The sequence below is a fragment of the Podarcis liolepis genome (genome assembly GCF_965112155.1).
Source record: "Podarcis liolepis genome assembly, chromosome: 6".
Taxonomy (NCBI): Eukaryota; Metazoa; Chordata; class Lepidosauria; order Squamata; family Lacertidae; genus Podarcis; species Podarcis liolepis.
The window spans coordinates 46,738,282-46,758,234 of record NC_139559.1 but is presented as its reverse complement, the minus strand read 5'-3'; the positions used below and the strand labels follow the sequence as shown (position 1 = coordinate 46,758,234).

General features: G+C 44.2%; 1 protein-coding gene across 3 annotated transcripts; it reads left to right on the top strand.

Moving 5' to 3' along the window:
• Positions 1 to 2,600: 2,600 nt before the first annotated feature.
• On the top strand, positions 2,601 to 19,604 carry MTCH1 (mitochondrial carrier 1). Of its 3 annotated transcripts, XR_014527588.1 has the most exons (13): positions 2,624 to 2,850; positions 3,507 to 3,591; positions 5,992 to 6,098; positions 8,025 to 8,102; positions 9,557 to 9,614; positions 10,459 to 10,510; positions 11,994 to 12,053; positions 12,630 to 12,723; positions 14,054 to 14,101; positions 15,300 to 15,367; positions 16,002 to 16,077; positions 16,839 to 17,615; positions 17,690 to 19,604. XR_014527588.1 is itself a non-coding variant. In XM_083509425.1 (12 exons), the coding sequence occupies exons 1-12, from the start codon at positions 2,677 to 2,679 to the stop codon at positions 16,905 to 16,907; spliced, it is 969 nt and encodes a 322-aa protein (XP_083365551.1). In that variant the 5' UTR covers positions 2,601 to 2,676; the 3' UTR covers positions 16,908 to 19,604. The 3 variants fall into 3 exon arrangements, 1 of the variants encoding a protein (XP_083365551.1); XM_083509425.1 differs by having other exon boundaries at positions 2,601 to 2,850; positions 16,839 to 19,604; XR_014527589.1 differs by having other exon boundaries at positions 15,476 to 16,077; positions 16,839 to 19,604.
• Positions 19,605 to 19,953: the final 349 nt, after the last annotated feature.

Sequence of the window (19,953 nt, the reverse complement as noted above, 5' to 3'; positions counted from 1 at the left end):
ATTTTTATTTTTTATTTTAATCTAAAAAAGTGCTCTGCCAATGTTTTTTGCACCAGGACAGGAAGGGAGAAGTAAACTGTCAAATATTATTTCCCCTATATTGCGGCTATAAGAAGGCATGCTGAGATAGACAATAGTTTACAACAATCCTGCAATGTAGACCAGTATCACATCCATTTCTGCAGGCTGAGGCAGAGTGGCAACTCTTGCATATCCAGTTAGCAATCAGTAGGAATGAGATGGAGTTAGGTGGTAAGTGATCTCCAAGTTCCCTGCAATTTAGCCCCACACATTCTCCCCATATTGCAAATTGCTATAAACCACTGTTTATTATCATGGTCGCAGCCAGGATTTTTGTTAGGGGGCAGGCTTTCGTTGGGAGGGGGACAGAACCTCAGATTTGTATTGATTTATATTGATTGGGGGAGGGGGACAGCTGCCCCCACCCATGTTTATCATGAACTCCAAATGAGGGTGAGACGTATAGATACTGGTTTAACAGCAACTCTATTAAAAAGACTTTAAGAAACTGTCCTGTTTTCAGTCTTTACTGATGAAATAAATACAGCTGCTAGTACAAATTTGTGGTACAAGCACACTTGGAAGACTGTAAATTTCTGGTCAGCGCACCTTACGAGAGACACTGAAGAGCTAGAAAAGGTTCAGAAGAGTAGAATGCTTCTGGATATCAATTGCTGGAAACTGGAGGAAGGAAGAGTGCTGTTGTGCTCAGATCCCACTTACAGGCCTCCCATGTGCATCTGGTTGGCCACTGTGAAAACAGGATACTGCACTAGATGGGCCATTCGCCTGATCCAGCAGGGCTCTTCTTCGGTAGGGCTGTGTTGTTGACACATGAGCATAGCAAATCTGCACCCCACAACACCACACCACCCCGGCCACGGTGTCTGCACGGTCCTGACTCCACCACCACCCTGTCCCAACCCCACCATGATCCAGATGAGCTTCTGCAATGTCCATGTTAGTTAGGAAGGTGGCTCTGCCGCCCCAGGTGGGCTGCTACTGAGAAGCAGTAGGTCTCTCTCACTTGGTACAGCATGAGACTCTTAATCTCAGTGTTGTGGGTTTGAGCCCCACGTTGGGCAAAAGATTCCAGAATTGCAAGGGGTTGGACGAGATGACCCTTGTGGTCCCTTCCAATTCTAGGATTCTATGAATGCCAGTTGGCAGGAATCACAAGTGAGGAGGGTTGTGTGCTCAGGGGGTCCTATCTGCGGGCTTCTCATCGCCATCTGGCTGGTTTGCTGTGAGCAGAAGATGCTAGATGAGACGGCTCTTTGGCCTGATCCAGGACAGCTCTTCTTCGGATTCCGGTGCAAGAATTCACACACCAAAAGCTGTCAAGAGACAGAGACGGCCAGTGGAGCAGTTGCACAGGGGTTCACTATTCAGGATGGACGGGCTCGGACTCACCACGCAAGCTTTGCGTTTCTGCAGCTGCAATCCTATGCCCACTTGCACGAACTCAGCATGACTTACAACCTGAGTAGACATGCAGAGGATTCTACTGTCAACCAACCGAAACCATCCCACGACTGTGTTAAAACAAAGACAGACATGGGGTGCGTGCGTGGATATGCTCTCCTTCAGCAAAAATGGTCTCTTCCAACCACCCAGTCGAATGCAAGACGGCGCTTCGGCTCTTTCCACACAGATTTTTACCTCTCGAGGAGCGTAAAATGGAGATTGTCAAACCAAAAGGCTGGGAGTCAACTCTTTGCTATCTCTATGTTGCTTACCGCCCTAAACAGATTTAAATGGTTCCGCCCCCTTAATAAGCTGGGGGCTCCAGTCGCCCAAGGGCGCCCTTGGACTCGTTTCCACTGGTATTTGCCAGAAGGAAACATGCCTGAGAAGGAACCGGGCGTCTCCGACGGCAGCCTTCTACTCTCCCCTCTGCACAACAATGGTATCGTCCAATGGTTACAGAGATAGGAAAATGTAGACTTCGAATGGTTCCATGGCTCTGCCTCGGGGTGCACTTAGAGCGCCATATCCCTCCCCGCTTTGGGTTGAAATGACGGCTCGAGCAGAAAACAAACACGGAATCCCGGACCCGTGCCTGGGCAAACACGTCCAGCAGTGGCCTCAGAGGCGGATCTTCTGCGTTTTCTAATGCAGACTATGGATCAGACGGATTCCGAGCGTAACTGAGAGTTGAATCGGGGGTCGCAGAAAGGCCACTCCAACTGCAGACTGCAGTACTGGCAGCTGAAAGCCTCGCTTTCGTAAGGCTCTCCCTGAACATTTTTAAGGGTTCACCACTGAAAATAAAGCTTAAAATCACATTTCTTTCAAATGAAATAACATCTGAAGTAGGAAACGACCCTTTTTCCTGGGCGTTCCTGGATGGATCGCTTCTAACTCAAAAAAACCTCTTGAAACTCTGATTCATTGTTTTCACTATTCGCTAAAGCCCGCTTTCACGTCCGCCCCAGGATGGGGGGGGGTAAGCATGAAAATAAACCCGGAAGTTATCGTTATCCGTGGTCACTCTACATTTTTTCTGAGTCTATGCAAGGAAGCAGCCAGTTCCTTCTCCCTGCCGCAGCCCTTCCCCTTGCGTGATGTGATGACGTAGAAGCCCGGTGACCGAAGGGCTCGGTCATGTGACGAGAGCAGGGAGCTGTACGCGGAAGTGCGTTCCCTTGTTGGATGGGGGCGGAGGGGATGGCGGCTGTAACAGTGGGCCCTGGGGTACCTCCCGCAGCCGCTGGGCCAGGAATGGGGCCGGGACCGGCGGACGGGGCCGACGCTCTCTTCGTGGCCTTGAGCGCCGGCTTCACGACCTTGAGCCACCCTCTGCTCTATGTCAAGCTGCTGGTGCAGGTGCGGTCGCATCCGAAAGCCGGTTCCGGGTGGGCAGTCTCTGTGGGCCTCTGACAGAGCAGGCAGCCCCAAGAATTTGGGGGTTGCGAAGCAGGGCCCGAAAATTAATTAGAGTTATTGGTATTTGCTGTTTATCTTGGGATGTGCCTCCCGGCATCCCTGGGCAAGTAGGTGTAGCCTTCGTCTTAATTATTGGGGCTCCCCTAATTAGGGCTCAGTTTCCGGCTTTTGTGGTAGGTGTGACCCCTTGCAACAGGTGGAGGAGGGTCAGTACCTCATAAATGAGGTTTATCTCCTTTTTGCAATTTACCTAGATTTTGTAAAGAACGTTGCTGTTCCATTTGCTGTATAAAATGACACTGTCACAACTAAAAATGGTGTGCCTGTGAGGATGATTTGGACTGTTTGCCCTTCACCATAAGGGTTCAGAGTGGGTTAGAACAATGCAAAAAGACAATACTAAAATTAGCTATGAGGCCCCAGGCCTGTAAATCTTTTAATTCAGTAAAGGGTTGGTGTTGGTGAAACTGAGAAAGAACTGAGAACAAATAGGGAAATGTACCATCTATATAGGATGTAAACTTATGAATGAAGAACATTGGTATGGGGCAGTCTTCCAAGAAGCAGATGTTGCCTGATTGGTATCTCTTTTAAAGGTTGGGCATGAACCTCTTCCTCCAACTGTCGGGAGAAACTTGTTGGGAAGAAAAGTACTTTACCTACCTGGCTTTTTTACATATGGTGAGCATACCTTAATAAAAATCCAAGGAAAGTTTGTCAGTACAGTAGTACCTCTGGTTACAAACACCTCGGGTTACAAACACTTTGGGTTACAGACTCTGCTAACCTAGAAGTAGTACCTCAGGTTAAGAACTTTGCCCCAGGATGAGAACAGAAATAGTGTGCCGGGGCACAGCGGCAGCAGGAGGCTCCATTAGCTAAAGTGGTACTTCAGGTTAAGAACAGTTTCAGGTTAAGAACGGACCTCCAGAATGAATTAAGTTCTTAACCCGAGATAATACAAAACTTAGAAATGATAGGTCAACAGTAGTATAGTGCTGTGATAAATCAGTTCTTTTTTTTTTTTTTTAAAAAAAGCCTTTTCTGTGAACAAAGTTGGTTTTTTATGAGAATATAGATGCTGCAGGAGGAATACTGCTTAGATCATCTTGATTTGCAATGATCACAGACAAAGACAACAATAAAGTGATAGCTAAAATTGTATGGTGCACTAGGTTTTCATAGTTGAAACTGGGAGTACTCTCCAGTAGACCTTATCTTCTGAGTAGGCATGTGCTGAATTGCATTATTGCCTTTTAAATCTTGTAGGCACTGGCCCAGTTGCATGTAATGCTAAGTCATACTGTATCTAAGCATGAATGCATGAATATGAAGGTACTTACAGTAAAAAAAAGCTGCTGCTGCTCTACTTAACGTGAAACCATGGTTTGGCACTACTACAGCTGAACCCAGGCACATAGCTAGTCTCACTCCAGACAAACCATGAGCCTGGGTTCAGATATAATGCTAAGCCCAAACCATGTCTTCATTTTGAGTAGCTCAGCAGCAGGACTGGGGGAGAAACAAAGTGGCTGTAATTTTTACAGTGAGTACCCACACGCTTAGCCATGGTTTGGCTTAGTACTGCATGCAGACCAGGCCAACACTCTTTATCTCATTTATATTGCTAGTCATTTTGTAACAGGAAAAAAGTATTGTCTGTGCCACAGATTGTATGGAATCATTGTTGGTCCTTGTTGACTTAGAAAGGGTTTCATGTGCTGCAAAAAGTGCAGTTTGGTGTGAATAATATCTACTTATTTGAATAATGCTAATAATGTGCTGCAAAAAGTGCAGTTTGGTGTGAATAATATCTACTTATTTGAATAATGCTAATAACAACAATAATAATATTTCTTATACCCCACCCATCTGACTCGGTTGCTCCAGCCACTCTGTGTCACTTGCAACAAAATTACAGAAAGAAACAACAGCAACATACCTAGTGTTAGGCCAGAAAACCCTTTTTAATTGATAGTACCTTTTTTGATTTTGGGATATCCATTTAGATGGATAAGGATTTCATCCTTTTTGTAAATTACTTTGAAGGTTTGTTTGTTTTGCAATCAAGCAGTGTATACATTTTATAAAACTATCAAATTATAAAATAAATCTTTTCGTTATAACTGATATTAGCTGTGAAAGTGTTACTATGAGTAGTGGTATGATTGTTGAGGATTTAGTTTGCTATTTTCAGCCATACCACTTATGTGCTTCTCTTAGAGAAATGTTTGGCACCTATTAAAAAAAAAATTCATTAGCAAACTGTTTTGCATAAAACAGAATTTTAAAAGACAGATACATTTATAGCATGTAGAGCGGCAGAATGTGTATACATCACTGCATGAATCTATAATACTCCTTGCTTTCTATATATATAATGGTATAGAGCAACCATACTGTGACTTAGAATCTGGGGGGGGGGGTTGCTAATGAAGCTTTTTAAATGCATTTCTTTGTGATTGTTTTATTGTGTGAAGCATGACAGTCAACTGAAGAGCTAGTCAATACAGCAGTTTAATGAAGATCACTTTGTAGATTTGCTCTTACAGAAACATTTTCTCTCTTTTGGAAAAAAAAATACAGCTAGGAAAAAACACTGCTTTACAGCAACCTGAGGGTTGGAAAAGTGGAATTAGTCTTATATTTCCACTGTAGCAAACAACCACGGCATTATACTATACTAGGAGCACATTTGAGTTTTTCCTCTCTGTCTTACCATCTGATGCTTGTAATAATTTAGGCTCTATACAATTCCTTTCAAAACGTTTTGCAGATTATAACCTGAACCCCTTGGGGTGGAAGGAGGCAACACAGCTAAGCACGAGTTAAAGGAATCTTCACACTCTGACCTAGCCCAGTAAAATCCAGTGTAACTCTTTAAGGTAGGCAGACCACAGCTGAAAGATTTAGTTGGCAATGTCAGGGTTCTCCTCATTTTACAATGGGCTCTTCAGTATCAGTGGATAGTCTAATGCCCTGAGACGTGTTATTCCAAATAGATGTTTAGTCAGCTGCAAGTTGGAGCTTCTGAAGACTGACAACGACGATGATGTGACACCACAATCGTTTATTTCCTAGCCAGACACATTGTGGAAGTGGATGGGAAAAGGGGCCTTTTCCGTGGCCTTGCTCCTCGAATTCTCTCTAGCACTTTATCCACCGTAAGCAGAGGGAGAGTAAAGAAGGTAAGGATCAAGTTTGCTCTCTGCACTCAGTGTACTGAAGGCTAGTTGTGAATGACTTTTTTTTTAAAAAAGAAAGTCAGGTCAGCATTTCATTATAACTCAAGTGTCAGCTGACACCACTGTGGAGTGAGAAGGAATGAGCTTCAAGAGCAGCCACCACTGCCACTTCTCTTGTTGTGGCAAATAGCCCTTTCCTTCAACCAGAGGCAGTAAATCCTTTGCAAGATCCTGAGTTGCTGAGCTGAAAGAGCAGCAGCAGCTGCTGGCCTTATGCTGAACGGAGGCCCTCTGAGCATGTCTTAACTTTCTCCCTTTTTCATTCTGTGAACGATTTCCTGAATCCTCAGCATTTATTTTTTTTATTACGGTCCTACACTGATGGCCCTCTTGGACCATATTTTAAATTAATTGATTATTAAGTCACCATCAGGCTGCTTTAGGAATGTCTTGAGTGCCTTCAGCCTCCCTAAAATAATGATGTGCTGATCCTCTCTTAGTGACCTTTTATTTCCTGTGAAAGCCTGTTAGTCTGACACTTCTTGGCCTGCTCAGTCTTTGACAGTGGGGCTGTTGATTTCACTTTTCTAATCGTCAGTGACAGCTCCTCATTAAGGATGGGAGGAGTGCTGCTCTGTCTCCTGCCAAGATGAGTTGGCTGCCTTCCACTCCGTCCCCTCCTGCTGTGCACAGGAAAGCTCCGAAAGCTCAACACTGCCTGATTCAGCTCTATGGTTCGGGAGCCTGCGCCGGCTGCCACTCCCTCCCGTCTGTGCATTGCTTGGAAGTGGGAAGAGAGGCTCATTCATGCTCCTTCAGTGCTTTCGAGTCTGGGCCTCCTCATGCTGATTCTCTTCCTGCTAATGATGCTTTAGACACAGGGTGATGAGCAGGAGGCAAGTGCATGCTTCCAAGCTGGGCATTTTCAAAGTGGAGAGCAACTTCCTTCTCCATTTCTGTGAGGCAGAAAAAGTTGTGTGTGTGCACACACACACACACACACACACACACCCGACAGGGCTCCCTTGCAGCAAGAGCATAGGGAGAAGGGAAGGAAGTTGGGGAAGGGCCATAGCTTGATGATAGAGCACGTGGTTCGCATGCAAAAGGTCAGAGGTTCAACTCTGGGCATTTTCAGGTAGGACTGGAAAAGCACTGGACAGCTGTGGCCAATCCATGTAGACACTTATCTAGGTTGGCTAATGGACTGACATGGTTCCTACTTCCTTAAGGAGGAAGGGGGAAGCAAAGATGGGGGTGTAGCTCACTGGGCAAGTCACTATCTTTCAACCTAATCTGTGTAACATGGTGATCCCCCCTCATGTATGGTCCTCTGACCTCCCCTCCCATTTCCCCCCAGCTATATTATTTATTAGAGATGGGGAATAGGGAGCCTTGGGAACACCCCTAAGAGCAGATGCATCAAGTGCCATTGCTCATCATAGCCAAGTCTCTGAAGGGAGGCGAGCTTAATGTCTTCAGGATTTAACTTCCTTCCACAGGGCCTGTAAGACAGAGCTATTCCACCTGGCTTTCAATTTGAACATAGCCTGATCTTTTCCCCCCCTTCCTTTCCTCCCCCTCCGCTTTTTATGACGATTACCTGCTCTGGGATCCCACAGCTAATTCTCCCCTGGTCTCCTCGCTGGCCCAAATAGGACTAATTTAGCCAACTAGCCCTGGTGATCATCTAATGTTTATTGGATGGATTTCCCCCCAAATTGATTTTTGAATTCTGAATTTATTGTTATTCACGTTTTATACTGTATTTTATGCTGTTTTTTGTTGCATCAATTAAGTGTTTTAAATTTGTTGTTAGCTGCCCTGAGCCCGGTTTTCTGAACTGGGAAGGGCGGGGTATAAATAAAATATTATTATTATTATTATTATTATTATTATTATTATTATTATTATTATTTTGTCTTTTAGGCATTTCCTTTGGAGGATATAGAACATGTTTCTAACAAGGATGATGTGAAAACGTCCCTTCTGAAAGTGGCAAAAGAGGTGGGATCCATTATCGAGCAATCTTTCTTTTCTTAATCTTTTACCTAGTGTTTGGAAAAAAGCAACACTGTTTTGCAACTTTGCATTCTCATAAATCTAGGAAAGTTAACATGGTTCATTTCTCCCCAACTTCCTGTAAGGCTAAACCTAGTTTGGAAAACTGCCTGGGGCTAACGCTGTGGTGGCACGCGGGTGGCGCTGTGGGTAAAACCTCAGCGCCTAGGACTTGCCGATCGTATGGTCGGCGGTTCGAATCCCCGCGGCGGGGTGTGCTCCCGTCGTTCGGTCCCAGCTCCTGCCAACCTAGCAGTTCAAAAGCACCCTTAAATGCAAGTAGATAAATAGGGACCGCTTACCAGCGGGAAGGTAAACGGCGTTCCGTGTGCTGCGCTGGCTCGCCAGATGCAGCTTGTCACGCTGGCCCCATGACCCGGAAGTGTCTGCAGACAGCGCTGGCTCCCGGCCTATAGAGTGAGATGAGCGCACAACCCTAGAGTCTGGCAAGACTGGCCCATACGGGCGGGGTACCTTTACCTTTACCTTTTAACGCTGTGAGAAGATTGGAAAAGTTGAAAATGCAAACGTGGGGTCAGCCTGATTTCTTAAGATTTTGGCTCTTCTGCCATCCAAGAAATTAAAAATTAATATGAATGGATTTAATCTAACTAAATAATTGCAGAACAATTTCTGTGAGCACAATGGAATTTCACTACCCCCCCCCCAAAAAAAAAATCTTCTTCAGAGAGAACCTGCAGAGGACATTCAGCAGATGAGTGGGGAGAGGGAAGGGAAGTTCTATTGCCATTGTAGAATTTTTTCCTGCACTTGCACAACCGAGTGTTGCAGAATACACTCATGGAAGGGACTTCCCTTCCACCCCTTGTGCAACCTGAAATCTGCTCCAGAGGGTCCTCCAATGCTTTGGAAGAGATTTTGAGATGGAGGGGTTGCAGAGGGGAGAAGGGAGAAGTTCTGTTGTTCAAGTAGGAGCCTGCTGTACAAGTTTTGTGGCAGCATTAGATACCATCAAATGATTTTTGAAAAATGGCATAATGAGAATATAAAAGACCTGAAAGTGGTCTTCCAACATATATAATGTGAGGCTTGAAAAGTTTCAAAGAAAGCAGAAATTTGCCTTCAGACATGGGTATACCTCTGAGGTCAAATTGTTTGTGTTACCGAAGCTTCACAATCTCTCCTCTCTGAATTATCTCGTATACAGTTACATCAGAATAAAGATATGTGGGAGGCAGGTCTTGGCTTGAGGTAACGAGACTCTGGGAATTGCTGCCTTCTGTGTAGTCCCCCCAGATTTGTTTTTTCAAAACACAAAACTGAAATACTTAAAAGCAATCGGTTTCCCAACATAGTCCTAATGACAGTGTGATCAGTTGCAGCCATGCGATTTCTCAGAAGGTGGTTCATACTGCACTCTGCTTGACCTTCTTTCTCAGACCTCCCATGAGATGATGATGCAGTGCGTATCCCGGGTTATCTCTCATCCGCTGCATGGTGAGTTGTGTGGTCTGCTGTCTTTCAATCTCTTTCTAACCTTGAGGGTTGTTGGGTTTTTGTTTTACAATCGAGTGGTATAAAAATTTTGATAAAAAGAAAGATTAGCTTTTAGTTTGTCTCTTGAAGCAATTGTTTTAAACAAAATTGGGGGAGATATTCCTAGCCATGACAGGAGCCTGATCTTGAGTCAGACTCATTTGAGATGTTCTTACTTACTAAAGAAAACATTTCTCTCTCCCCCTTTCAGGTGTTAAAACCTATAGAGAAGGAAGTTTGCTGTCACTAATGATTGCTGAAGTAACTTTGACTCTGCATATCAATACAAGAGACTGAGACTTGTTCCATTTCATGACATTTTGGTCCTACAGCTTACATAATAATAGGTGCATGTGCTGAAGTGTAAGAGGGATATTCACTCTACAACTGAAGAAAATATTTCATACATCTGACAGGGTGGATTCTGATGCAGGGATGAATAACCTGTGGCCCTCCAGACATTGATGAACTACAGTTCCAATCAGTCACAGCCAGCAAGGACCAGTGATCAGGGATGGTGGGTTGTTGTGTGGCAGCATCAGGTGGGCCACAGGTTCCCCATAATCAGTGAAATCTTATGCAGCTTGCTAATGTTTAAGGAGCCACAAGGCGCTCCTGGGGTTTTTGCTGCTAGGGAGGTATGCATTTATATCTCTGTTAAGCATCATGAACTACGAACTATGACTGATAGAATGTTGCATTTTGGGGGTTGGATTTCGTGCCTCATGTACTGCTTGATAGATCCTGATGAAGCGATGAAATGGTTTGCAACTGCAGTTGCTTAAATGCCTTTGTTTCCCTGCAGTAATTTCAATGCGCTGTATGGTCCAGTTCGTAGGACGGGAAGTGAAGTACAGGTGAGATTGTTCTGCCCTTTGAGAATTGAGCCTGAGAATAATAGTCTTGCATAAACTATTTCCTCAATGTGAACCAAGCAGCACCAGCATGAACAGCTCTCCGTTCTTCCTCTTACTCCACTGTGTCTTTGACGCTACATATCCATTGTCCCGCTAGAATTTTATTCTAGTTTCAGCATCTTCTGTTTTATACAAAAAGGAGGTGAAACACCAATACAGTTTCATAGTGGTCTCCCTGTGCAGAAATTTAAAATAGTGCAACTATGCAGTCACAATTTTAAGTATTTATTTGCTTTCTATAAAAACATGCATATGATGCTTTGGGGGACATACTCCACCTAAGAAAGCTCACAATATTGTAAAAACGCAATAAATACAGTACTCTAAACTAATCACAACTAGCAAAGGCTGCAGCCTTAATAGTTATTAAAAAGACCATTTAAAATAGTTAGAGAGACTAATAAAACAACTAAAGAGTGCTATAGTATGTACCAATTGTGGAAATAAATTAAAAATTGCAAAAGGCAGCTTGTAAATGATGACTTTTAAGGCTTCATTTAAAAATCTGCAGAGCGGAGGCCATGGACACTTCTTAGGAGAGAGTTCCACCTGAATAGAGATAGCTTGGTTGCCAGCTACCCATCTCCCGGTAACCTCATGCTTAGCTTACTGCAATGCAGCATATACACAGCAGATGTAAAAAATAATCCAGAAACTGCAGTTGGTCCAAAGTAAGACTACAAGATTCCTTGATTCCTTCTTCAGCAACTCTACTGAAGAAGGTGTATACGCTAAGCAAAGTGAAGTGGGGGCTACTAAGGAGAGAGGGCCTTCTGTGTGGTGGCACCCCAGTTGTAGAATGCCCATCTGAGAGAGGCTGGCTCAGCACCTCCTTAGGGTTCTTTGGTCCCCAGGTCAGGATTTTTTTAAAAAAATTCACAGGCCTGTTAGGTATCTGTGAGTAGGAGTGTTCTGAATTGCACTTATGTGCTATTAATATGCTTTGATTCATCCCTGCTGGACATTTTTATGCTGCAAATTGTTGTTTTATTATGGTGATGGGAAGTTTTTTTGAGAGAGAGACCAGGGGCGGGGGGGAGAGATGCATTCTGAAGAGAGGGTATTTGGTTGGAGGCTGTGTGAGTGGGACTGAAGGTGGCTGTGGGCAGGACCAGAGCCTTCCCTCCCCGCAACCCCCTTTCTCGCTCCCTTTTCTTCCCTGGCAAAGGAGAGATTACTCCTGGCCAGAGGTCTGAACTGCTGCTTGCTGAGGGCTTTGAAATTAGGCCAAGGGTCGCTGGTTGTCCACCCCTGTGCTAGAATCATAATGCTAATTTAGCTGTTGGTTTGTTCCAAGGAGAGGAAGACGATTCTTCTTTCCCCTGCTTGAAGCATACAAGTAGCAGCTGCATAAATGTGCTGCTGACTGCAGAGGCGTGTGAGAGTTTCTTCCCCGAGTCTTAACCATTTCCTTTCTCAACAGGGGCGTGCTCAGCTCCATTGGGACAATTTGGAAGGAAGAAGGGCTGCTGGGATTCTTTGTGTACGTGAGTCTGTCTGAATTCCTAGCAAACCTTACTCAATCTGAAACTTTTGTTTTTGATCAGTTTCATGACCAGGCAGCAGTGTCTCCTGCGCGTCACATAAAAGTGATAAAAGCAAATGACTTGGGGCTTCATAGGCAGCACCTCAGCCTTGGAGCTCCTCCCTGCATTATGTCAGAGCCTAAGGCACTTTTTGGAAGGAGTCCCAGACTTACTACTTAAGCAACAATAATTACTAGGAATGGCTTGGTCAAAACAGCAATAAGGAGATCAACAAATCTTATTCTATCTGTGATTACTTTTTAATCAGCACTGAGGTTTCTAAAATGCATCTGTGCTGTAGAATGCCATGTAGAATGAGTTAATGATTTCCTTTTGAATTAACAGACCTGGAGGATTGGAATCTCTGTATCAGGGTAGGGGTTAACCACATTTTCTGGTCACTCTTGATGAGATTTTTGTCTAAATTGCATCTTTCTTTTTTTTAAAGGCAACGGTTCTGTTTTAAATAGCCACAAAACTCTTGTAGTTTAACTCAAGTCTTTGTTATCCAATTTTCCTTCTTGGTTTTTCAGCGGTTTAGTTCCTCATATCCTAGGCGATGTCATCTTTCTATGGTGTTGCAACCTTCTGGCTCACTTGATCAACACCTACGCAGTGGATGACAACGTGAGTGGTGGGGTTTCTCATCCTGTTGAGTTGCTTGTTGGTTTAGTGCAACACTGGATCTCTGGGTGATTTGCCCTGAATCCACACACACACACACACACACACACACACACACACACACACCCCTTACTTGTGAAAAAGAATGCTTGGGAGAAAACCAGGAGTGGATTTTTGTATGGAAGGACTTCTAAACTTGGTTTTGATAGTATCATTGAATTTCTGGACTTCTTAGTGTATGTCCACCTGACTGAGCTACTATTTTGCACCTGGCACTCATGCTTTAGGGACTACTAGTTAGTACTGATATCACAGAAACATATGGGTCGGAAGAACTTAGCAGACTTGCTTATAGCTGAAATAAAACATGCTATGTTTTGATAGCAAAAGTGTGAAGAGAGAGAGAGAAGCAGGAAATTTTCAATGACATATTTGGACCTAGGTTGAAGCCTTGATTTGCAGAATGTTCTAAATTGAAGGGGGAGGGGTGTCATCTGTAAGTGAGGCCTCTCTCTGCTTTGTTTCCACAGCTCAAAGTGAGCATGGTTTTAAGTAGCTGACAAATCTCAGCAGAGAACATGAACCTCCCCCCACCCAGCAGTACTGTTCTGCTCGTCTGTAAACTTTACAAGCTCGAGCCGTCGCCATATAGCAGCCAGGAAGTGCCTTTGCCACATTCTAGCCAACTTTTTCTGTTCAGTGCACATGGTTTCTCTTAAGCATCATTGATTCCCCATACTCAGTTTTTGCCTCGTTTGCAGCATGCGAATTTAGGCTAAGAAAATATCAAAACTCTCAGACCTGTTTGCTGGGAGCTGCTTGTTAATACGGCTCATGAAGTCTTTTCCCCTTTGGGGACATGGGATCAAATATTAAATCAGGTGGAGTTTAACTATAGAAAAGTTATTTCCAAAGAAAAGCAAGCTGAATTGCCTATACTTGTGTAACAACTCAGCAGTCTTTGTGGAGTTGTGTTTACAATGTCTTCAATCCAGTGCAGATATGGGGAACCTCTGGCCCTTGACCTGTTGCTGAACTACAATTTCCATCAGCTCCAGCAAGCATGGTCAGTGGCCAGGGTTGGTGGGGCTTGTAGTTTGGTGACTTCTGGAGGACCAAGCGTTCCCCACACCTGGTTTATTAGGTGCCTCTTGTCAGTTTAAAGCTGTTGCTGCCTGCATTAGCTCAGATCTGGTTTAGATTATATCTAGAACTATGCCAGTCTCTTTGCATATTCCATGCAGCCTTATTGATAACCGGTGATCTGCTTGTATTTGCTCAATGTGTGTGATGGTCTGAGCCTGAAGAAACCTCTGATCTCTCTTTGTTTCAGTTCAGCCAAGCCTCTGTGATACGAAGCTACACCAAGTTTGTGATGGGGGTATGTAAGTGATTGTGCCTGTTGGGGGAATTGGTCGACATATGACTTGTTCTCCTTCTATCCTCCACTGTTCTAGGGAAATAGTGCACACCCATGTATGACTTTGTATAAGTACTGAGTCCTGGCAACTGGGAACTTCAGATCTCAGGGTTTGAACGGTTGATTTATGACCCTGACTTAAAGCAATAACTGGCAGCCTTTTTGGCAAGTGTGCTTCAAATGTGGTCCAAAGTATGAAACAGTGCCGCTACAAGCATTATTGCACACTGTAGTAGCTGTAACCCATCCCAGGCCTCTGCTCCTGGCCTCTTCTCATCAGCATAGCTTTGCAGAGGGAGGCAGGCTGTGTAGACTTGGCTCACTCCCATATACAGTCATACCTCGTGTTGTGTTCCGCTCATGTTACAGACTTTCTGCTTACGAATGCAGCAACCCTGGAAGTGTTTACTTCCGGGTTTGCCTCCCGCGCATGCGCAGAAGCAATCAGCACCCTTCGTGCAAGCGCAGAAACGATCGATCGCGCCGCACACATGTGCAGAAGAGGCGCTCTAGTTGCAGACTTTTCAGGGTGCGAACAGCACCCCGAAATAGATTAAGTCCACAACTAGAGGTACCACTGTACTGGCTCCCACAGTCACTGCCTCTTGCTCCACCAGCGATGGTGCTTATGCCACAGGTTGGCCACTTTAAAAAATCTGGTCTGCTTGAGGCGAGGTGAGTTAGATGAAAGACCCAAGTCTCCTACCTGTAAGTCCTATGAAACTGCAACTGGCGAGTGGCCAAAAAATTGCTGGTCAACCCAGATTCTCCTTGGGCTCGAGAAACTGCCATGCTGCCAAACCAGACTCGAATAAACCCACAATTAATAAAGTGCAAGATGTGGGTGGGGAAACCAGCTGTCATCATAACTTATGGATCTCTTTTTAACAGGCATGTGCAACTCTGTTGTTAAGCATCTTTCAGCTGCAGTTCTTCCTGCCAGTTGATGTATATCTGGGGCCTGTTATGCTGCTTTTCTACATAACTGACAGTTAAGCTGCCTCGGGTGAAAAAGTTTCTCTCTCTGCACACTCAAAATATGCTGGTCCTGTCTTGTTGCATGAGGCTTCTTGCTCATTGTTTTTTGGGGGGAGAGGTGGGGGACAGTGTCTCGCTTTGCCATATGGAAGGGAATGCCTTAGATATGTCTTTGTTTCAGATTGCTGTGAGCATGCTGACGTACCCCTTTCTTCTTGTGGGAGATCTCATGGCAGTGAACAATTGTGGGTATGTGATTTCACTCTCCCCACTCCCACCCCCAACCAACGTTATTAATAAAAACTTAGTAAGTTGGCAGAACTACTTATTCTAGTCATATTTTCCTATACTGAACAGCTTAGCCTGGACATATGCACACACAGCATGAAAAATCACGCCCTCGCATCCCTGCACGCACCTAAAAAAATGATTTGGGACAGACAGACTTCAGGCTGATGTGTTTGGAGATGATGCGCACTGAAGGAACCAGGAGGAAGAGAAGACCTCGGCTGTGTGTATATGTGGAAATAGCCCACAGTTATTTTTGCTAGCCAGCCAGCATTTTTAGGTCAATAAACATGAAGTGAACAGCCTCTGTGTCTCTCTCAGGTTTGTGAATGTTCATGGTCATTGAAGGAGATGGAGTTAAGTCGGTGGCTTTTTGTAAAGTTTCTGCAGCTTGTAGAACAATGAGAGGGTTTGGTTTTCTGTTGTGTATTGCCCCCTTTTTAGAGCAGGGACTGCATATATTTGTGTCTGTCATAACTGAATAAATGAGAGCATCTGGAGGCAGTAGTGATGTTGGTTCCTGTTTACACCTTGATTGCTTGCTTCTCTCGCCCTCAGTTTGTTCTCTTCCTTGACTGTTCTCTTTGCTGTATAGGTTACTTGCTGGCCTCCCTCCACGCACCCCTGTGTTTTCCTCCTGGATTCAGTGCTGGAGACACCTCAGTGCTCAGGTGAGCAGCCGTGTTTACTCTGAGATGAGTTTAGCCAGAGAAAGTAAAGCTTTGGTTCCTGAGCCGTTCCTTAGTACAGATGGATGGCAGAAGCATGCATCCTTTCTTGTCCTGAACAGAAGTGGATGATTCTTAACTTTTTGCAAATCTGCCTTTGCAAATTTAGCCACAGAAGAAGCAAAATGTCACCCCCAACTCCCCTGCCGTTTTTACTCTTTAGTGTTTTCATAATCTTTAAAATCTTGTTGAGACTAACATCAGTAAGGATAATCTTCCCAGTAAAGTCTATTCCTGTGAGATTTGGTGTTTGTCTTTTTACACCACCGTAATATTATGCAGGGTTTCCCTAGACGTGTATAAAATACAGTGGTACCTTGGTTCTCAAACTTAATCTGTCCCGGGAGTCCGTTCGACCCCCGGAACCGTTCAAAAACCAAGGCGTGGCTTCCGATTGGCTGCAGGAGCTTCCTGCACTCAGTCGGAAACTGCGTCAGACATTCAGCTTCTGGAAAACATTCACAAACTGGAACACTTTGTGGTGTTCGGGAGCCGATTTGTTTGACGACTAAGCCGTTCAGGAACCAAGGTACCACTGTAAGAGGAAGAGGGGAAAAGGAATGCATATCGGGGATTACTATTTCTATTTTGCTCCTGGTTTACTGTTGCTGCATCCAGCACCCTTATTTACTATACATTTTTTTTAAAATGGCAGTTCTTTTAAATGTTGGTTTCCAACACTTCTCCTGTTTTCTTCTCCCTAGGGGCAGCTCTTCAGAGGCTCCAGCCTACTTTTTCGTAGAGCATCTGCACCAGCATATCTTATTGATTAATCTCATCTGGGAGAAAGAGGTCAACCTAGACTCTTGTAGAAGAAACCTTCAATGCTTGCTTTGACATTTCCTTTTTAATTTTGAAGTCAAAGGTGAAAGAGCAAGAGCATCTTCTCCCCAGCAAATTGGACTGGCTTCCTAACTGCACCATGTTGACTTAAGTTGCCAGCTGATCTTGCCAGTCAGGGTGGGGCAGGAGCACTTTTCAGCGCCAGCCAAGCCTAAAGTCCAAAGGGACAGCCTTACTGGAGAACGGTTATAGCTTCTGAAGGCTTGGCATGCACATGGCTCTCTGGAGTCAGGGACACAATGAGAAGTTTGTTTACATCATTCTTTGCACTGCCTAAACCAGCCGAGACTTCAGGTGGTTGCAGTCTCTCCTCGGTGCCATCGTTAGAAAAGTAAAATAGAATAGCCATTCTTGCATTAGTCTGTGGACCAGCAAAACATTAGACAAATTGGAGAAGCTAAACTTAGCTCTGTCAGCTTTGGCCTCTGCCTCATTGGCTAGCCTACATGTTAAAATCCCAATTGGTTTTAGAATATTTTTCACACTTAGGATTCAGGAGAGCCACAGAAAACGTACCGTAAGTGGCAGTATTATTCATTTCCTAACAATGACATGCAGAGAGCTGAATCTTGGTTTAACATAGCATCTCTCAGGTCTTCCACCACCCAGATTTTTCATGGGGTTCTTCTCTTAAGTTGGCACATAAGAGTAATCAGTTTTATCTGGGTTTTGAACAACCTGAGCACGGGAAGGGGGTGTTGAACACTAAGAGGGAAGATACATTTCCTAAGGGGACATAACTACAAGCACCTTAAGACTGAGCTGAGTGTTGCTCACTAATGAGATGTTTAAGCCAGAATTGGTATAGCTAGTGCTATTTTTCTAGAAAAAGAGGTGTTGGAACTCACCATGAATGCCTCCCTTGTTCTCTCAGAATGGCAACAGCACCCACCTGATTGGTGCTGGAACTGAGTTCCTGCAAGTTACGGCTGAAAAAAGCCCTAGCACAGGTAGCACTAATAGTGTCCACAGGGCCACATGTGGATACCACATGTGAACACTAGGGCTCTTCTGCCACTCATGAAGCCAGGGGATCTTCTGGGGTGGGATTCAGTAGCACACAAGGGGATGCAGCTGGGGGGTGGTGAATCATGGCCAAACTGAGATAGCATGTAAGCAAAGAAAGGCAATGCTTTCTCTGGGACAAAAAACACATGTTGTGCTGACCTGTATGTGAATAAGCTTGTCAGACTTCCTGGTCTAGACCTATTTCCCCAGTTCAGCAGTGCTCCCCACTGTGAGATGATGCTGGGCAAGAAAGTCTGCCGTGTTAAGGACTTGTAGCTTTTTTGTGTAGAACGGAAAGGTTTTTGCACATTGGTTGTCGTAGCTGAGGCTGCCTTCTGATCATGTGAATTTGGGCCATGATTAGTTTTTCTAATTTCTGCTTTAGAAGTTCATGTGAGTTGGCTCTGGTTGACATGAAGACTTTCATTATTAGATCAATTCCACAGTCAAGGGGGAGTCGTGTGGCTACTTCGCCACAAGCATGGCTGACAGTTCAGTCCACAGTTGACTGCTTCCCCCACTTTCGCATCTTTGCAGTAGCATGGCAAACGTTGGGAAATTATCTTCCTGGCAAAGCATCTACTTTACCAACAATTTTGAGACTTCTCTGCTAAACACAGATTCTCACCACACTTTAGTTCTGTGAATTGGTGCTGAGCTTGAGACAAAGGCCAAGCCAACTCTTGTCAATTAATGTGGTTGTCCACATTGGTTGCTTTGTGGTTGCTTTGGTTCTGCAACTGTTAAACTACTTGAACTTGTATGCCACAACAGTATATAAGAAAGGTCAGTTTATTTGTGAGTTGCACTAAAGTAGTGTTTCATTTCAGCAAGGATGTGGTTGTAGCACGCTGGCTCAACTTAAGTTCAACTATTAGTGTTTGTCTTCAGGAAACTAGGTGATGAGGGAGTGAAAATCCAGCATTGGGATTCTAAAGGCAACTAACTCCTTGTCCAGTAAAAGTGTTAGAGGCATTCCTTTGTTTGTGATCAGAGCTTATTTATACACACAAAAAATGGCTTTATTCCCGTCCAGTGCTGCTGTACATAGGCTTTCCCCGTTCCATTTGCTGTGTTGTTAGTTCTTGGTTGTATGTGCATGAGTGGTGTATGTCTTACTAAGTAATTCCAAATGCATCTGTGCTGGCTTCTGCAGTGCCTGGGGATTCTTTCTGGGTCAGAAGGAAGGGCATTAATTTTGTAATGTCATACAGTGAAAAATGATATGGATGTCTTGTGATTTCCCCCCTCTAAATCCTTGGGGAGCCCAGGAAGAGCCTGGTCTTGCTTCTTGCTTTTTGCATCCAAGGAACCACAACAATTCCTCAGAGGAGGAATAGGGTCATTTGTTTTCCAGATAGGTGTCCCAAATCTTTTACTTTCCAAACATTGTCATTTGAACAGATACTTGTCTTGATGCTTTGGAGATCTTGTCCTGTATAGCATATTTGTACATGTATTATTAGTACATGTGGGAGGCTCTTGTGGTATCTAAAATATTTGCTACCTTATCCCTTTGACCCAACCCATCACTTTAATGCTTTTACCTTTACCATAAAACTGCATGATATTGTTTTTATAACTGTTAATTGAATTCACTTTGAAATAAAACTGGGAAATGACATCCCTTGAGCTTCTTTAATGTTATGCATGAACCCAAGGACTGTAAATCTCAGCCGTCTAGTCTGCTTGTTTTTAAATCTAAAATGTTCACACACACGAAAACACCCATTGAGGTTATGTGCTATGTCCATCCTGCTCAAATGAGACTGTAAAGGCCAGACCCAATCAGAACAATGAAACTAGAATGAAATGTTCACACTGCACCACAGTGTTGCTGTGCAAAGGCTACAAAATACAGTTGTACCTCAGTTCTCGAACATCTCCATTGATGAATGCTTCAGAACTTAAACGCCAAAAACCCGGAAGTAAATGCTTCTGTTTTCGAAGACACCTCGGAAGTTGAAC